The sequence below is a fragment of the Melospiza georgiana genome, chromosome 2, assembly GCF_028018845.1.
Source record: "Melospiza georgiana isolate bMelGeo1 chromosome 2, bMelGeo1.pri, whole genome shotgun sequence".
In the NCBI taxonomy this organism is placed as follows: domain Eukaryota; kingdom Metazoa; phylum Chordata; class Aves; order Passeriformes; family Passerellidae; genus Melospiza; species Melospiza georgiana.
In genome coordinates, this window is record NC_080431.1 from 20121339 (window position 1) to 20140861 (window position 19523).

General features: G+C 36.6%; 1 protein-coding gene across 1 annotated transcript in view; it reads left to right on the forward strand.

Moving 5' to 3' along the window:
* UXS1 (UDP-glucuronate decarboxylase 1) overlaps nt 1–19523 on the forward strand; it is a 55457-nt gene that overhangs the window by 22913 nt on the left and 13021 nt on the right. Inside the window, exons 6-9 of the mRNA XM_058018801.1 lie at nt 2440–2620; nt 13286–13390; nt 14594–14653; nt 16667–16788. Of these exons, the coding sequence (XP_057874784.1) occupies nt 2440–2620; nt 13286–13390; nt 14594–14653; nt 16667–16788 (468 nt within the window). The remainder of the gene's footprint in view (nt 1–2439; nt 2621–13285; nt 13391–14593; nt 14654–16666; nt 16789–19523) is intronic.

Consider the following 19523-nt stretch of genomic DNA (forward strand, 5'->3'; position numbering starts at 1 on the left):
ACAGGAAGGTTGTACAAAGAACTTCAGTGATAAATCATCTTTTCTTTTTTTAAATGTTGCATCAAGTAATGATAAAAAACATAATATACATAGTTTTTTTTACTTTTCCAGGGGAAATTCAACTCCTTTTTCAATAATTTCTCAAGTTCTTTGTCTAATACCCGTGGAAGTGATATGTTAATAAAGCCAACTTAGTTTCATCATAAAACCTACTTGTAGGTTTAAGGTAATTGGAAACTTCTTTCCAGACAGAATTGGTTTGTGCTTTTTTTAACCTTTTTTTGTGCTTTTTTCCTTCTTACTGTGTGTGTGCAGTTTTTTTCTGTGCTTTTAATGCTTTTTTGCCTTTTTTGGTTGGCCTTGTGTTTGTTTTTTTTTTTTTTTTTTAAGGGATATTGGGAAGAAGGCACTTCCTTTTACTGCACCAAAGACATATCTTGCAAGCATTGAGTTTATCTTCTCTTAGTATCTTGGCAATAGAAGTAGCAGCAGGAGATTTCCTTGGGCCTCATTTGAAGGAGTAGGTTCAAGTCTTCTACAGAAAAATTTGTCCTGGTCACCACAGAAAAGCCAAAACCCTTGGAACATTCAGCAGGGCTGCATCTTGTTTGCAAGTCAGGATAAACTCATGGCATTAGGTTTGCCATGCATGGGTTTGGATTTTTTCCTCTGGTAAGTGGTGACACATGGCAAAGGGCTGTTCTCCCTCAGTTACTGGTCTTCTGTCCTCATTCTCAGCATTCTGCAAGAAACCTGCTCTTCCCTCCTCTCTCTTGCAGCACAAGATGAGCCTTGAGATTCTTTCTTTTATTCCAGAGGGAATTTCTCCTAAATCCTGTTTCTTCTTCAGGTTTGTCAGGGAACTGAATAAGATGTTGAATCTGCCACAAGAAAGCCCTGACAAACTCAGAAGAATGCTAAATAAACCAACTAAATGATTCTTTCATTAACTGCCATTTACAATTGGTTTGACACACTGGTGCCCCTGAGTTTTTAATAAGAAAAGGAAGGATGAGAATACAAGAAGTGGACATGCAAGTTTTTGCAAAAGAAAACATGTAATTTCTGTATGGTTTTTCCACTTTTCAATCTTTGGAGGTTTTCCTTTGCTTTTTTTCTAGTTTAAAAAGAAAATCTGCTAATCTTACTTTTTTAAAGCAGTGGATGGCAGGGTAGTGGACAGGGTAAATGTTTAGTCTTTGACTAACCCAAAGGAAAAAAACTTCAGGCATCTATCCTTTTCCACACAGCACTTTGTCATTTCAGTGCACTATCCATTCATTAGATTCCTGCTTGATTCCATTTTGTCCTTTCATTGTTTAGTTAGTTGTCTCTACAGCTGAAGAATGGACATCAATAGCTGAATCACTTTGAAAATGTGAATTTGGCCATGCAGATATCTTTTGTAGCTGATACCACACAGGTCTTTTACAATTCTGCTTTTCGAGTTTTGTGATCTGTCATGTCTTGATTCTTGAAAACAGTTTATGAAATGCAGAGAAAATAATTGCTTCTGTAGGTGGGTCTGGGTGTGTCACACAACTTGCAGTTCTACTTATTGTGCTGACTGATTCAGTACTAAATAACTGATTTTTTTTTTTTGCTTGTTTACTGTTGAAGTCTGTGGTGTAAAAAGGGAAAAATTAATTAGCTTGTTTCTTCAATGAAACAGGAGTCCAGAGTTTTAAATATTTTATTTCTGCTTGTTTCTTTGCAGCAGAACATCAGAGTTTCAAGACAGGCAAATGCTGCATGTCAGAGCTAATGATGTAGAATAGAGTTTTTTCAGTTGTAAGGGACATGCAGAGATCATCTAATCCAACTGACTGACCTCCTCAGACCAGGATGATGGATGTGAGCTGTGGATGTGTTACGACACAAAGAATTATTTTGGTTTTAGGAGATATTTCAAATGAAAGGTCTTCAGAGAATTCCCTTCCTCCTTTCTGGGTGAAAAATTACAGTACTTACTTAGAACACCCAGCATGTCTTCCATGTAAACCAGCCAGAAGCTGGACTTGACGTGTCTGATAAATCTGATGTGAAAATAACCTGGCATTCTGTCATACCTTTTTTTTTCCTCTGAGAAGTGGGCTTTGCAGAAATTTCTTCTAATACCTTTCTGCATATTTTTAGACTTGGCTGTCACAAAAAAGAGCACAATCCAATTTGAAGTAAATAAAGGAAAATAATCTGAAAAAGAGTTTTTGTTGATATGAATAGATAGCTAACGTTCTAGCCTGACAGTGATGAAACATGTCAAGTATATCTCTCAAAATTTTAAAATCTGTAAATCTTGGAAAAAATACATGGAAATGGAGTTGTTTCCCCTGGAGTAAGCAAAGATCTGAAACCTACTGTTCTGTCTTCATGTTTGTAGACTTTGTCTAGTGTTTCTGTAAAAAGAAAAAGAAATTTATACCAACTGTCCTAACGCAGATAACTGGAGGAGCAGGGTTTGTGGGTTCTCATCTTACTGACAAACTAATGATGGATGGCCATGAGGTTACAGTTGTGGACAACTTCTTTACGGGCAGGAAAAGAAATGTGGAGCACTGGATTGGTCATGAGAACTTCGAACTGATAAATCATGATGTCGTTGAGCCCCTGTACATTGAAGGTAGGTAGTCTCTGCTTTGGTATGTGCATTTTTTTGTGCCTTTCCCTTCTAAGTGTGTGCATCTGTGAAAAAATGAAACTTACGTGTTGAGTTCTGGGTTGATCTATCTGGTATCTGTATGCTTTGTTTATTATTAGCCTGTTTTCCATGACCAGTATGGAGTAAGGTTCAGAGCACTTTTGTCTGAAATCAGTTCTTCTTTTCTGAGTGGACAGGAGGAAAGAGACCTTAAAAACATCCTGATATGTCTGATTTTGTGAGAAGGCAAAATGGCAGGGGTCAGTCTGTCGGTCCCATCCATTGTCCTACTTTCCTATGTGCCTGCACAGGTTTACACACACAGAATGTGTGGTCCAGATGTTTCATGAACTGAAGTGTATTTGAGGGCTGCAGCTACACTAGACATGCATCCTGCAACTGTGGATGGTCAGTTGAGATGAAATTAACTTTCCTTATTTGTCTTCAGTGTCTTCTGTAGAAAACATTGCTCCCTCTTTAGGTACAGGCATTCTACAACCTGAAGAGTTGGAAAACAGCAGCACTGAATTTTCCTAATTTTCAACAGAAAAAAAGAAAAAAAAATACACCAATTTTAAAGAAAGAAGCAAACAAACAAAACTGTGTCCTGCTTTAAAGTAGTAGTTCAACTATTAAATAGTCAAATTTTAAGGCACCATTAGCATGGCTATATTGGAGAGAGACATTTATATGCATTTATAGACTTCTATGGGAGTATCTAACATATAATGAGTCAGTGAAAGCATTGCTCAAATTACACTGCAGATCTGGTGGGTGTGCTCCATCCTTTTAAAACTCTGTAGCAATATACTTGTTCATTTTAAGAAAAAAAAAGACTGAGTGGTTTGGGTTTTTTTAATTCCTGACGGATTCTAGTGGATGGAATTTCACAGGAAACATCTCTAGTAATTTCATCTCTTGTGTTATTGCTTCTGATGAATTCCTGGCAACACTACTGAAACAGTCCTGCAAAAACACATGCTCCTGCTCTGTTCTGACAATGCACTGCTTCAGTTACTGCCTGTTATTTAGAAGTTATTTCAAACTTCTTCCACTGACAGGATAATGGAACAAGGATCTTATTAACTGACTCCAGGTGCTGGTAGCTCATACCTCAGCCAGATCAATTTGTCAGCTTTTCTAATCTTTTCCATTCTTTTCCTGCTTTCTGACTGATTACATTTGAGACTTTCTCAGAGAATTATCATCATTGCTATATTGTTGCCCAGCTAACTAGGCACTAATGAAAGGGAATTCTGAGATCCTTCCGCTACCTTTACTATGGCTTGTGTAATTAAGACACCAATTCCCTATTTAGTCCTGACAGCTAATTATTATATTTTATTCAGTGGGTAGTTTATTGAATGCCTTTTCATCTTCCAACAGTGTAAATTGAGGCTGGCATGGCTAAGTGTTAAAATAAAATTAACTTTCGTACACTAAGAACAAGGTAAAATTTCATTTCATTGCAGAGTTTCTAGTCCAATGAGGCAATGGCGAGACAGTTTTTTAACAGATCAGCAAGTTGGCATATAGATGAAATACTTCTTTTCTTACTCCCAGTTTCTCCTTTTTACTTGTAAATAGAAGTTGGAATGACTGTGCAGTCATGATAAAAAGTAGGTTTGTGTCTAAAGAATTTCTCTGTATTTGCTGTCCTGTTTAAACCAGGTTACATAAGGTTGTTTGACAGCTCAGTTCCAGAGAGGATAATCAGTGCTTTATTTCTGAGAGAGACCTCATTTTTGGTCTAGAAAGAGCAGTCCTTTCTCTTTGGATGTGGAAAAGTGAATTTAGTCTCAAGATGGGGAGCTTTCAGCTTCACAGTGGTGCCTACGCACAATCTGCCTTGGCTGCGTCATTATCTTTGAACCGTGACACCAAGTGGGACTCAGCATTCTTGGATCTTCATCTAGGTTGGCCAGAGACAATAATAAATCACATAAACACACATTTTATTTTTTAGCCTTGTGACAGCTGTAGTTATCTCTAGTGGTGAATGTCTTTCTCCTCTACTAGGATTTTATTTGCTTTAGCATTTGGAAATGTCAATAGGAGATGCTCAAGTTTTCACTTTTGTTTTTTTCAAGCAGAAGAAAAAGGGTTTTGAGTTCTTTAGTGGAATGAAAGTAGTTCAGGAATCTTGAAAGGTAAAAAATAGGAAAAAAAAGTTGGAAATAGCTATATTAACCCATTTTTCCTATTATAGTTCAGTTCTGTGTTTTTAAAGATATTTTCATTTCAGCCTGATCCCTCACATACAGCTTAAATACACTATTAAATAGGCACTTTTTTGGTACAGGAAGACAGAGGGTTTTTTTCTGAAGGCTAGTCTGGAAAGAAAATCTCTTAACACTCTTTTTTGTAGTATCAGAGAAAAAAAATAGAAATACACCTTTACTTATATTCTGCCTCATTCTCTGCATTCATGAACGTTACAAGTGCCCCAAGATAGTCACTTGAGAGCACTGTAGCTCATGTTCCTACAAACCATATTGTAAGGACTCATAGATGTTAATTGGAAAACAAATGAGAATTAATGCTTTATCTGGTGTTGCTGTGATGTACCCCAATTTAGGGTAATAGATAAACTGCATTAGAAAATGCCAAAGGAAATTCTGTATTAAATAAATGTATGTTATTACTAATGTACTTGGTTTCCATAGTGACATAAGCATTAGTGCTGTTTTGTTTATACTCACCTTTGCATTTGAGTTGACTCTGTGTTTGTTGTAAAAAGTAAGAGTTTGTTTTTATATCACTTCAAGCCACCCAAGTCTCTGTTTCTATTGTGAAATATTGTTATACTTAAATATATGTGTTTTAAAAAAGAAAAAAAAAAACAAAGCCACAACAAAACAAACAAAAAAGACCCCCCCCTAAAAACAGCCAAAAATACGCAGCCCATATACCTGAAAAAAATCCCCAAAACTACACACATGAAAAACCAAGCCACTTTCAAGGTGCTGTCATAAGAAGGCACATGATCATTTCACAAACTGGACCCCTAAGAAGGAAAAAATGCCTCTCAGTTCTCAGTCTTGATGTCTGGCTTTCAGCTGCCCTTAGGCACACTCAGCTGTTGAATAAATCTGAAAAAAACATCAGACGCTTATACTTAGCCCATATTCTTCTCCCACTGGTGTTTCTTCTTCCTGCTTCCTCAGCAACTTTTGGAAGCCTTAAAACAATCTTCTGGAAAGTGATAGGTGCACACTTCCTTTAAACCCAGCTATCTGCTCTATCTGAAAAATGTCCTCAGCTGAACTGCTGCAGGGTTCACAGGAACACACTTTAGCCTTGTATTTCTTTTTGGTTGCTTGGTAGTGTTGTTTGGGTTTGCTTTTACTACACCTTTCACAAATTGGAAATAAAAATAGGCCTGAAAATGCCACAGATTTACAGTCAACAGTGGAAACAGTTAAATCAGTTGAACTGATTTCACTCCCCTAATCAAAGGTGCACAGTATGTTTTGAAAAATGCTGTATGATACTTCTAAAATTGCAGTCTGCGGCAGCTGAAATTGCTGCCCAAACTCTTTTTGGGCAGAGCAGTGAGGAGTTGGTCCATTCTGATGCTCAAAAACTTTTATTTAAAATAAGTGCATGTGCATTACTTAAGTAATATAAAATGAAATGAGAGAGAAGTGCAGTGTAAGTGGTAGGTAATGATCAACTGTTTTATGGCTTATGTTCTGAGATTAACTGATCTTCAGTTAAATGAAGGTGTTCAGTTTTGCTGTTGGTTTGTTGTTCTGTTTAAATTCCTCATGCCAGCAGTCCAATTTCTGGAAAGACATTTCTTAAGTGTTGGCTCTAATTTCTGTGACTGTTGTGAACACAAAGGTAGTTTTGGCTCTTTTGACTCTCACTGAAAATGTTTAAAAATTTATATAATAACACATTTTGCATGTTCAGAGACAGTGTGTTAGCACATGATACACATAGTGGTAAGGATATTGTCTTTCAGAGTTTGCAGGAGGTGTTGTAGTTGCTAGTTACATGTGCATAGGTAAGTAAAGTAACAGTATTTATAGAATTTTAATAAATCATTTGCTTGACTTGGACTAAAAAAAACTTTTATTTTTAAGGACTTTGCTGGCTTATAGGCCTGAGAGTTGATTTTTAAGGCTAAGACCAACAGTCTCACAAAATTGGTCAAAAGAGTAGTCTATAGCCTTCAAAAGAATAGTCTATAGCCTTATTGGGAATAACAGCCTTCCACATGTCAGGATGGTAGCATTTTACTAAGCAGTGTTCTACAGTATCCCGGAATTGTTCAGTCTTCAGGTCCTCTCACAAGTAATTGAAAACACATACAAATACAAAGGATATCTTCAATACATGGCACTTTTTTTGGTTTTTCTTTGGCTTCCATACTTCCCAGATTTTTCCCTTCCTCGTCTTTGTTCTCTGTGCTTAACATGTTCCGCTTGCTGGTTTTAAATTGTTTGGTCAGGAAAGTCTATAGCAAGGCAGAGGGTAACAAATGCTACTTTATTTTGTTTGTTCAGAGCCAAGTGCAGTGGTGCCTTGATCTTGGTCTGGTGTGAGGCTCTCCAAAACTGCTCCAGTATGAGCAATATGATAAATCTTTATAAAGTTATTCCAGTTTGCTTGACATTACAAACAGCATCTTTAGCATCAGGTAAATGAACTAATATTTGTCCTTTTTAGTTCTGGGCAATAGAAATGTCTCACTTCACTGTGTCAGCTTCTCTGGCCTGACCTCCAGTAATGAAATCAGCGTAGCTGTTGTTTTGTTTTTTTTTTTTACAAGAAAAGTCCATACATTCAAGCTGTAGAAACCTATTTGTATGCTTCTGATCAAAGCTTTTCTGCTCAGTGCTTCCTGACTAGCAGATGCAGTGATGGATGCAGGTGCTTAGTGGAGTTAGTGACCCGTTTAGTTCTTTCTGGACCGTGACACATGTGGAAGGCAGAAATTGAAGGTGTAGGTCATTTCCTGCCATAGGGAAGGCAGTAGATTTCTCCCTTATCATTCACTTAGGAAGCATGGAGACTATATGAAGTATTAGGGCTAGAAAATCAAGATGATATGAAGGAAAGTAGTTAATGTCAGTATTTTGGAGTTTTATGGAGTATTTTGTCCTAGTCGCCCTAGGACAAGTGGTTTTACTGATTATTCTTGTTTAGCATTAAGGAAAACACAGTATTGAATGTTTGTGTCCAAATTTAGATATTGCAGATTCCATGTATGCTAAATTTTAGGGGTTTTTTTTTAGCTTTTCACATAGAGAAGGGCATAATTGGCAAACATTAGTTGCTGTTTATCTTGCAATATGTTGCTTAAACCTTATGTTGAGCACAGACTTCTATATTTGCCACAGTGTACCTTGTGTACCTGACTTGAATGTTTATGCCAGCTTCTGTTTCTGTGCTATTTTGAAATGAATTTTATTTTTTAGCCTTTTTTTCCAATGCAATTGTAACATAACAAATTTGTTTAATTTATCTTTATCAGTTGTCTACGATCCTGTGCTTGCTAAACTTCTTGCTGCTGCATTCATAGTTAGCAAAGTTCTAGTCTCCCATGTGAGCTACACCTAAAAGTTGCAGAATTTTATTGTTATCATTTGTTATTCTGTTGTGGTCCTTAACATAACACTTTGCACAACTGTTCACATGGTTATTTTCAAATAACTGCTCCATGACTTTTTTGCAAAGCCAGCTCAAGGCTTTGTATTAAATGTTGTAAATCTTCTTTACCTCGTGTAGCAAGAAAGAGTTGTGGAGGTCAGTTACTAGATATATTTCTTTCTGTCCTTCTGTAGATACTGTCCCAGGCACAAAACAGTGAATCCTTTGAAAAGCTGTTAGTTTGGAGAGCTTTCCTCAGCTCTGGCTGGAACAGAGTTAAGTTTCCTGCCATCTTAAATAACTGTTAACTTTCTGCTACAATGCACAAGGTTGTCAGCCAGGCTGGGTGGATGGCTTTGTCCAGCCAGTCTGTTGAAATTCTGAGAGAGAAAAAAAAAAAGGGAGATATTTTTCAGATCTGTCAGTTAATAGAGGGAAGGTGGAATGAGAAGCAATTATTCTTATTTCAACATTGTCAGATTGATGGATCAAATATGAAAAGTTTGTGGTAGAAACTTTTCACCTTACTGAAATGTCCAGCATTCTCCAAATGTTTTGGAAAAATGGTGATAGTTTCATTGGTCTGAGACTTGATATACTAAAGAGTCCTTCCCAGGCAAGAGGCAGAGGTCTCCTGTAGCTGCCTGGTTGCCTGTCCTGATCCAGAAGATGGCCATCTGACACTTGACAAATTCCCCATCTTCCATCTCTCTGCTAGTTCTGCTCTTGCTGAGCCTTTTCCATACAGGGATCAATTTTTGTCTTTATGCATGGGGGGAAAGTACATTGAAGCAAATAAGAAGGGCAAGACTATACATCTGGCAAGGAGAACCTGTTTTTTTCCCCCCAGCTCCTTCTTTGTTTCATTTAAAACAATTGCTGGCTGGGAAACAAAGGAAGAATGAAGGACTAAAATAAGGAAAGTGCTTTCTTGCTTGCTGCCTTGCTTTCCATCTTTATTTTGCACTGTTCTTCACACTTAGTTTATTGTTTAAAAATAAGTAAATAAACTTGAATAATATAAGGAGTTTTTGAGGTTTTGTATTTTACATGCATTTCTTTATAGCTAACAGTTATATGACCACTTGGATGATCACAAGCCTAGCTGTATCCTTGTGGAGCAAAAGGAATGGTAATTTTTGACCTTCTGTATCTGAATTACTACATGCCATTAAAGGAACCATTCCTATATGGGTTGCTGTGTGTCAAAAATTAGCAGTATTGGGAAAAAAAAAAAGCAACAAAGAAACCACAAAACAAAGTGAAAGGAGGGGAGGCAGGAAAGATTTCATTTCTGCTTTAACAGGTTAGGATTGGGCAGTAAATTACTAACAGACCAAAATGTTTTTGACGTTTTTTTCTCTTTCCAAAATTCCACCAGAGCTTGTCAAAACTAATTTAGAAAGGGTTATGAGGAAATAGGTAGAAAAAAAAAGTATAAAACTCAGGTCAGATTTCAGCTTTGAGTTGGCTGTAGGTGACCTCAGCAATTACTTTGTTAATTTTTCTCCACCACTGTGTTTGTGTTGTGCTTGCTGCTTGCAAGCATCAGTCAGCATCTTTACAGAGCATTCCTTATCCCAGCTTCCAGTCTACTCCTTCTCTTTGGTTTTATGACAGTAGCATGCTATGGGAAGAGGATGCTTAAAGCAAAACTTGGGGCAGTTATGTATTTTATTCATGTTCAAAATTCATCTGTAGGAAGTGTGTTGAAGTTCAGTAATCCAGTTAAAATTTACCCCACGCTACATTTTTCCATCATTTCCCCAGCACAAAAATGATTCCAGCTTTATTCACTGCTTAAGTTTACAGTGTCACAGTGACCAAAGTAAGGAGTAGTTATTCCATGTCTCATTTCATCATGCAGAACAATTAACTAGCTTCATGTTGCAGAAGAAACTCCTGCAAGTTTCATTTGGATTAGCAATGCAGGCAGGGCTTGGAATTGAGCCTGAGCTGGGAGCTTTGTTCTGCCAGCTCTCACTGCATCAGGTCATCTTTGGATGCTGTTTGTATTGCTATTACAGGTGCCTTTTGTGACAAACTCTTGATGCTGCACCAGAGTTGATAGGGGTTGCATGTACTGTTTCCTGATCATTCAACAACAAATAGCAGAACCTGCTACATGAAATTTTACTTCTCTGCACCTTTTTATGTGAGAATAAATATTCAACATTACGCATCTGCCAAAACCGTCTCTCTTTACCTTTCTGGGCTGTTTTGACATCTTCTAGGCAGCAATTCATCCCTGCTTTGTAGAGATAAACAGCTGTAGACCAAAGAGAGAATGGCAACATAAAAGCAAATATATTTTGTGGCATCTGCATGAGCATACTGTCAAATATCATTACTCTGTCAAGACAGTAAAACTTGCAGTAACAGTCATTAAGTTTGCCTTAGGAGCTCATCTTATGTTTATGTTGATAGTTAATTGTTCTCTGGGGTGAGGTATGGCTTGAAATAATTTCTCCTTATTTTGGTCACTTGACATTGTGAGTTTAATCAGTGAATAAAATTATTTTGCATGATTTCTTGTGTTGCAGTGATAATGCAGGACTGCAGTATGTGGTGAACTTTGAAAAGCTTCCCCCGGATGAACCAGTGTGTGCTTATCCAAGCTGTGTTACATAAAAATCAGGAGCTGAGCTTGCCCAGTAGACAATAGACACAACAGTTAATCTAGAAAAACTTGATTTATATACAAGCACACTTCATTAGGGATTCAGAAAGAAAGTAGGTTGAATATTTTACCATGCTAATATTGCTGGTATTTTTAAAGTGTTATTACCAGAACATGTGCTTATCTTAAAAAGAATGTGATTTTTTTACTGTGAAGGAGATACTTGTTCTTTGAAGGCTTACCTACTTTTCATTTTTTCGTTGCTTAATAGGCTGTTGAAGAATAAGGGGTGACTTTCACATGGATAATTCAAGCCACTTATTTATGCTCTTGCCCTACTAGTCTGCTTTTTTTAAACTATATTAGAGGTCTGAAAGCGAAGGTTTACATAGTTGCTTTGTCAGGTGACGTTTGAGAATGGGAAGGAAGTCTTCAACAGGAGGCACATTCCTCTAATATTTCAGTGTTCTCAGCTAGTTAAAAGCAGGTGATAACTTCATAGTTGATATTTTATTTTTTCATATCGTGATATGATAAGGGGAGATGGTTTTAAACTGTGAGAAGGTCTAGATTAGAGGAAGGAAACAGAAGCACTCCTGTGAGGGTGGTGAGGCACCAGAACAGGTTGTCCAGAGAAGCTGTGGATGCCTGATGAACACTTGAAAGTGTTCAAGTCCAGGCTGGATGGGGCTTTGATCAGCCTTGTCTAGTGGAATGTGTGGTGGGATTGAGGTGCTCTTTAAGGTTTCTTCCAATTCAAACCATTTCTGATTTTTTTATTTTTTCCTTACTAGATGTAACTCATATACAGCTTGTGATGTTTAACTAAGTATGGTTGTATTTAAATAGAGAAAAAGGAAAACTTTTTTGGTTTTGTTTTTGGGTTTGGGTTTTTTTGGGTCTTTTTTTTTTTTTTATAGTCAAGGGTGCTTCTAACCTGTTTTAAGTAGGAAAAGTAATTTATTAGAGGAAAAAGCTCATAATGTCACAGATACTGTGAAAGTTAAAGCCCCCAACAGAAGGCTATGAGAAATCAACATGTGGTCAAAGTACAGATTTTTTATAATGCTGTGATTTTCTATTGCTTTTTAATAATAAGACACCTAAGGAAATTGAAAGAAAACATTTGTTTGACCAGTAGTGTTCTGTTCTAGGGCAGGGCAGCCTTATGCCGTGCAGTATTTTCTTCTGTCAGAATAGCAACTAGCCTTGACTTTTCCAGCTTCTTTCTGGTTTCAATGTCAAGTCTTCTTAAAAAAAAACTAAACCCCTCACTTTTCTTTTAAAACACAAAGGAGTAATTTTCTCTTTCTTTTATCAGGCCATTCTAATTATTACTTCACCTTTTGATTGCTTTTCTTGAATGACCTTGATGTAGGGGATTTGTCCTTCCTTAAATATCTCATTTGAGCTTATGTTTAATTTTTACTTTTGCAGTTGCTTATCCAAGAGTGTTTTTTTTTTTTAAGATAGTTCTGGCTTGCTGTGATTCAAGTTACATAGAAGACAGAAAGACGTTAATATATTTACAAGAGTCATGTTATGAAAGGCTTGCAGGTTGGGCTTTTTATATCAGATACTGCCTATGACACTGAATCCAGTTTTCGTTGCTTTGTTTTTATTGTAATTTAACAAATTTGTTGCCAACAGTCTTTTGTTGCTAATACCTCCAACCTTCAATCACCTCAGACAATGAATTTCAACTAGTTCTTTGGTTAATTGTATTTCACAACAGGGAGTGGAGGAGTGTGTCAAAATCTCTTTACTGGGTTTTGATTTGTGTGTTTGTTTTTTAATTAAAGCTAAAATACTGTATTATCCAAAGCATTGCATATATGTGACAAAAGTAACAGGGAAAAAAAGACAAATTTGCATGCTTGTATCTTGCAATGTATATTTAATATATAAATAATGCAAAGCTGATTAATGTTTCATTGGCAGATTATCTAGAAATAAAAATACAGTATTTATTTTTCCCAGAAGGTTTCTCCTCATATTGAAAAAATGTTTCTATCATTTTTGCTTCACAGTGTATTTTAGAAAAATACTCTGAAACTTGTAGCCACTTAAAAACTTGAGGATAACAGAATGTTACAAATACTTTTGCAGCTTCTAAACATTTTGGAAGTTCTCAGCTAAATTTTTTATAAGTGGAAAAGTGTGAACACCAGCACAGACATTTATATCCATGTCAACAGTGTTGATATATTACATTATGCCGCTAGGTTTTGTTTTACTAAAAATTAAGTTTTTCTTAGAGTTACAACAGGTTTGTGTACATATAATCTGTAAGTAGTGATACAGGAAGTGCTGGATTCCAGTGCTAGGAATTGCACAAAGCAATACTTATTTCTTGACTTCAGTGTTTTCTCATTTAATATCTTATGTGGGAAAATAATAATGCTGTCCCCTCCATTTTTCTGTAGTGGACCAGATCTACCATCTAGCATCTCCTGCTTCTCCTCCTAATTACATGTATAATCCTATAAAAACATTGAAGACCAACACTATTGGGACATTAAACATGCTGGGTAAGTGGAATTTTTTTTTATTACTTGGTTAGACATCATATAATCCTGACAGAGTTGCTGTGGAGATGGGAGGATGAAGCAAATGAGTTGTACATTTTACAAAGTTGTTTCTTTACGCAAAATAAAGTTGGGGGTATTTTTACCCTCTTTGAAGACTTTTGGTTTCCTTTAAATATATCTGCAAATGAACACTGATAACATGGCTGTCAAAGGACAAGAACTTTGTGCCTGTAAGCTGGCTATGGAGTGTGCAGTAATGTCAGAAGTAATAGGAACAATTAAGAGCATGGGATTTTTATAGCACAGTTGTGTTCATGATTGCTAGCAAATTCTGAAAGAGTGTTTAATGTCAGCCATCATGCTGGATAATTACAAGGCCATGTTTTCAGCTTTGTCTGCTAGTTTTGATGCTGGGAATGGGTCAGTGAAAAGAAGGCCTCAAGACTTCACTACTTTTTCCTCCCATCTTTCTGCCATTTGGTATGATGCAGGCTGATCTGAGTGTCAGTGATCCTAAGAATTGTTGAGTCAGAAAAACTCCTGGGCATTAGTATAGCTGAGTTTCTTTTTTGAGTGATACTCTAGAGAGTAGAGTTCTGAGAATCAAGTGATTCAGAAGCTATTGAGGTACCAGAATGACAGAGGTGAGAAATTTGTCTGATTTGCCATGCCAACTTGAAGAACAGAAAGCCATTGAAATGGAATGGAGAATAATCTGAAGTTATGGGTAGGATGATCCAAGCAGTTTAAAAGAGCCTAATAAAGGAGAAATTATTGATTTTTGTCCTATAACATGTTATTCTGTGTAAGTTTCTTCACATGGCTTGTCTTTAATCTATGTAAGGAAGGATTTGGTAATCATAATATACTATGTTGTTTCAAGATCCTGATTTCCTAAGTGGAATGCTTCCCTGGGCTTTATTTAGATTGTAATAGATTAAGTTCTTGGATCTTGATTCAGTGCAACTGCTAGTCTCAGAAGCAAACGCGTCCCATGTTAGGTGCTGCTCTGCTATTTCTTAATTTTTCTAGTTTTGAAGTGGGAGCTATGGATGTGATTTACAACTAAATTTGCCTACAGAAAGAGATCAAATTGTCTTTAAAAACACATAAAACAGAATCACACTAAAGCAGCTAGCATGAGTGAAGGATTCTTGCACTTGCTCTAATTATGTTCTTCTTTCTCCATTGTCCAAAATCTAGGTTTAGCTAAACGTGTTGGAGCACGGCTGCTGCTGGCCTCTACATCAGAGGTTTATGGAGGTAAGAAGAATAAAACAGTATTTAGAGCTCTTCAGATATGACTGTGTAAAAGGATATTTACATCTTTTGTCAGATACCAGAATGATAGATTTTCATCACTGTCTTAGCTTGCTTTTTTAGGAGATGTTCTTACAGTTTAAAATGTGAGAAGGGCATTTACAGTGCTTGCTTTATGTCTATTTTTTTTGTATCTAGTCAAGAGTGGTGGCAGGAGACTTGCAGTGTTGACTGTATCTTTCCCGTGTCCTGGTTTATATCTCTTTTTCCAAAGGGCTTGTGGGGAAAATTGAGTGTTGTACTCTAAAGTCCAGATGCCATAATGAAAACCTGAGAAGAAAGATTTCAATATTAAATGTGCATATCTTTTCCCCATCACATAGGAATTGTGTTGTTAAGATTTAGCAATTGCCCTGATGTCTAAGAGACAAAGGATGTAACTAAGCTAAGAAAATACTGGTTGTGCATGCAGGTTCTTCAGGTGTCTCTTAAAATGTGATATTTGGCAATGCTCTCCATCTTCCTCTTGCTGTTAAAAGTGAAGGAGTGAAAGAATGATGGATAGAATGGTGACTGGATGCAGCAAGAATCTTTAGTACTTCCTAGAGTCTGTACCAGACCCTGTGCCTGCTAGAGAACCTTCCTTCTGCTCTGAACTATTGTGTAATTGATAAGAGCAGTGTTGAAAGATTAGTGCAGATACACAGGCACAGTATCCTCCTCAGTGGGAGTAGATTTGAGTCTCAGCTCAAAAGAACAAACAAGTAAACAAAAATGGTCAAAGGTACAAGATACAAAGCTTTGTGAGCAAGAAGTGAGGAAGGACAAAGAACACAGCTCCAGGTGTACAGTTTTGGTGGAGCAGCTTCAGAAGATGGAAAGTAAATGTCCAAGCAAGGGATCACTAAGATGGTTGGCCAGCCGAAGTGGCCTGAGCATATGCAGCATTCCTGTTGCCTCCCAAGCCTTAGATTATCTATGGTCATGCTCTACAGAGAAAAATGATAGCCTCAAGGACTCTTCTGCAACTGAACAATCTCCCTTCTGGAGTATCTCCTTTCCCACAGCATCTTTTCAGGCCTTTTTAGGATTGTTGTGAGTTTTTATAATCATGTAAAACTTCTGTGCATTTACCATTGCTCTGTGGCTGCCATATGGCACAAATTCATTCATAATCGTGTCTGAACAGCATAAAATCTGGAAGGTTTAATCAGAACTGACTGTCAAGGTTGTTTCAAAAAATTAGCTCTCAGCACTAGAAAGTTCTATAGTAATGCAAACTTCAAACCCAGTGGAAATTATACCATTCTAAAGACAACAGAGGGGGAGATTTAACCAATAGTTTGTAATTTTTCAAGCATATAAAGCACATACTAGTGAGGTTCCTAGGTGATTGTTGTTTGATTGTTTGTTTTTTATAATCAAGAACTTCTATGCTGGATCAAACCAAAGGATTGTCTAACCTGATTGTGCCCAGCCATAGCTAGTAAAAATGCTTAGGGTAAAATAGAAGAAATGTAAGTATTTTGTGGTGCATCACTCTTACCTCAGTAAGGAACGCAGTACATCTCTATTTTCTCTATTTTTCTTTCCTTGTTTCCTATTTTTTGAAATTTGAGTACGTTTTACTTTCCTACATAACCTATAATGCCTCTTACATAACTGCTGCCTACATAACCTGTAATATTTCCTCTGAAGCACATTAGGTAAAAGTTGTGTTTATGCCCTTGAGCCTTTAACTCTCTGCTCACACACTCTTTTAGGGAAAGCAGTTGCTGGCTGTTGTTTGCTTGTACTCAGTTATTTTACTAGTCTTTCATCTGCCACTGCTGTTTTCAGTTTCCAGTGATTGCACTTTAAAGAAATTGTGTTAAAACGTAAGATTTTTCTAAAGTGCAGTATTCAGAGAGAAGGTGTGCTGGCTTGTATAACACAAATGCTCTCCTGAAAGTTTCTTCACATATAGTCATCTTTTGATATACCATAATCTAAGGTGGGTTTTTTTTTTCCCCACAGATCCTGAAGTTCACCCTCAAAATGAGGATTACTGGGGCCATGTGAATCCAATAGGTCCAAGAGCCTGCTATGATGAAGGGAAGCGGGTTGCAGAGACCATGTGCTATGCATACATGAAGCAGGTATTAAACTTGTACCAGATTCAGTGTTTTTTCTGTAATTACTGAAGGCCCAATGTATGGCAAGACTGGAATATGTGTATTTAGGGGGAGGAGGGCAAAAGAGAACGTCTTAAGTAGGAGCACTTACCGTGTTTTTGCAAAATCTGTTTTCTTTAATGGGAAGGTTTTATTGCTCCCATCTGTTGTGTGTTTTCAGATGAGCAGTCTTCTTGTGGAAAATGTGCTTTAGTGTTCTTAATAGGTATAATATGTCTTTCAGTATAGTAAATAGTTTTTAGACAGATTAAACTGAGGTGACCTTAGTGTGCTTAAAAGTCAATGGGATTGAATAAAGTCATTACTGATAAACGTGTAATGTTGAAGGAGAATAATCAAAATCAGAATATACAGATAAGAATGGGAAAGATCTTTAATGAGTACTTACATAGAAGCAATGTATTTTAAGCACTTATGAAATGTCTTAAAATGATGTAGGTATAAATTACAGACCTTAATGAATATCTAGCTGTGTAATGCCTGTTTTCAGACAAAGACAGTAACATGAGGATAAAAATGCAATTTAAAATATGTTTAAGAAATTATACAGGCCAGTTTTCTTGTGTTTCCTAACCAGCAAGTAGAAACTCATCATTAACTAATGTAGCATTGACTGTTTACCTATAAGTAAATCTTGCTTAATTGAGGTTCATCTAAGCTCTAGGAGACTATTTAATTAGCAAATATGGCACACTAAAGAAAATAGTATCAGTATTTCTTGCTATTTGCATCCTTAATATAAAAACATATAAATCATAGTATATTGTATAGAATTTTAAACCTTTAAATTATAAAATTCTAAGTACTTTATAAACCTTGAAAACAGAATCAAGCTGAAGTGGTAAGACTTTAAGAGATGGTATTTTAGTATAGAGTAGTAATTTTATCTTATCTCTTCTACCAGACAGAGAAGGCAGAGGTTCTGTCTGCTTTGTTCTCTTTTAAATCATTTAAGGTCCAACATGCCAATACTGCTCTCGTTCAGGATGACATCTCCAGTATTTCACTGTAGCATAATATTCCTTGTCAGTCTGGAAACCCATTTGCAGTTGAAGATTACAGTTTTTATGAGAAATTCTTGTGCTCTAGGGTGTTGCATTTTTTGCAGTGTTCTTTTAGAAGGCATGAGTAGGTAATTTTTAAAATCATGGGCTATATCTTAAAACCACAGAGTGAGTCGTGATAGCGTCTCAGAGATTTTATGCAGGATTTACAATGAATAGGAAAGGTTTATAAGGTGGAACTGCAGTGCACATGTACATTAAGTAAAAACTCATTATGCAAATGACCTGTCTGTCCTAGAGGCAGCTCTGTGACATATTTCTTGTACTTTGTTATGGGCTAGTGAAGTCTGCCCAAGCTTGTCCTAAGTTCAGCTATATTCTGAAACACTGTTGAGCTGGTGTGGGGAAAAGAGAGGGGCTGAGCAGTGTTTAGGTGATATCCTGTTACTAGTGGAACAAACCTTACCTTTTCAAAAGGTCTGATTTCCTCTATGTAGATAAGCATTGTGCTTTTAAAATGATTTTCAGCAGGAGTGAATTAGCCCCAAACAGTAGGATTTGCAGTATTTCAAGCTAAAATATTTCCAGAATCTCTCCGCTTCAATAAAAATAAGAAACAGGCAAAGTTATTCTGCATTTTTTGGTCATTTCTTAAAAAGATTTCCGTCATCATGCACATTGCTAGATACCTTAAATACATAATAGTGTTTCCAAAAAGTGTCAAGTAGAACTAACCTTCTGCATTATACTTCAGACAGCCTGTTTGAATCAGAATGGTTTTTGAATCTAGTCGAAGTTGACTGTTTGCTGTTGTCAGAGTTTCTCAGTAGCTTGTCTTGTCCTGAACAAGGCATTTTTAGTGTGTTCTTTTCTGCTGGTGGTGTTGTTTTGTTCACTTATTTTGACCTTGTGAATTAAGCATTTCTTGATGTTATCACCTGAAAAAATGGTGAGAGGGGAGTTTTAGCACATTATGGCAGTGTGAATTTTGTGCTTCTTTCAAGACTTGCCATTCAATTATCTGTGCAACCTTAAAAAATTGTATTTGACATTCTGGAGCTACCTGGGAATCTTAGTATAAATGTTTGTGCCAATACTCTGGATTAATTTAAATACTGTCTAGAATCTGATACTACCTTCATAGCAGAGATTTGTATCATCTGTTTAGGTGTGTTGTAGGTAAAAATACTCAACAATTAAAATGCTGTGCATATTAAGGGTGTTTTGTGAACTGGATTTCTTTCTATTCTTATACTACTGACCTGTAAGGAAGTTCTCCAGAGCTGAAGAAACACTCAGGTCACTAGGGAATGTTACAGGAGAATTTTTATTCTCCTTCCATTTTCTTCATCCATTTTTTCATACCAGCTATGTGACTCTGAAAGCTTTGGTGGTAAGAAATGGGCTCGATTGTGATACAACTATCACATTAAATGATAACTTTGGAATTGCCTTAGAATAGCTGAAATGTTGAACTACAAGCATAACATTTCAACTGTAAAATTGTAGGCTGTGTTCAGGGACCTGCATTATGCCCAAAGTATAGAGTCAGATGATTGAGGCTATCCTTCCTAGCTTGTTTAGGAGCTTTTGTGTTTATGTAGTTCAGATCTCTGCATCACTGTTTCTGCAAAATAGTTCTAAAAATCTATTAGTAGAGTGTTAATGGCATTTTTTATACAATTGACAGTACAT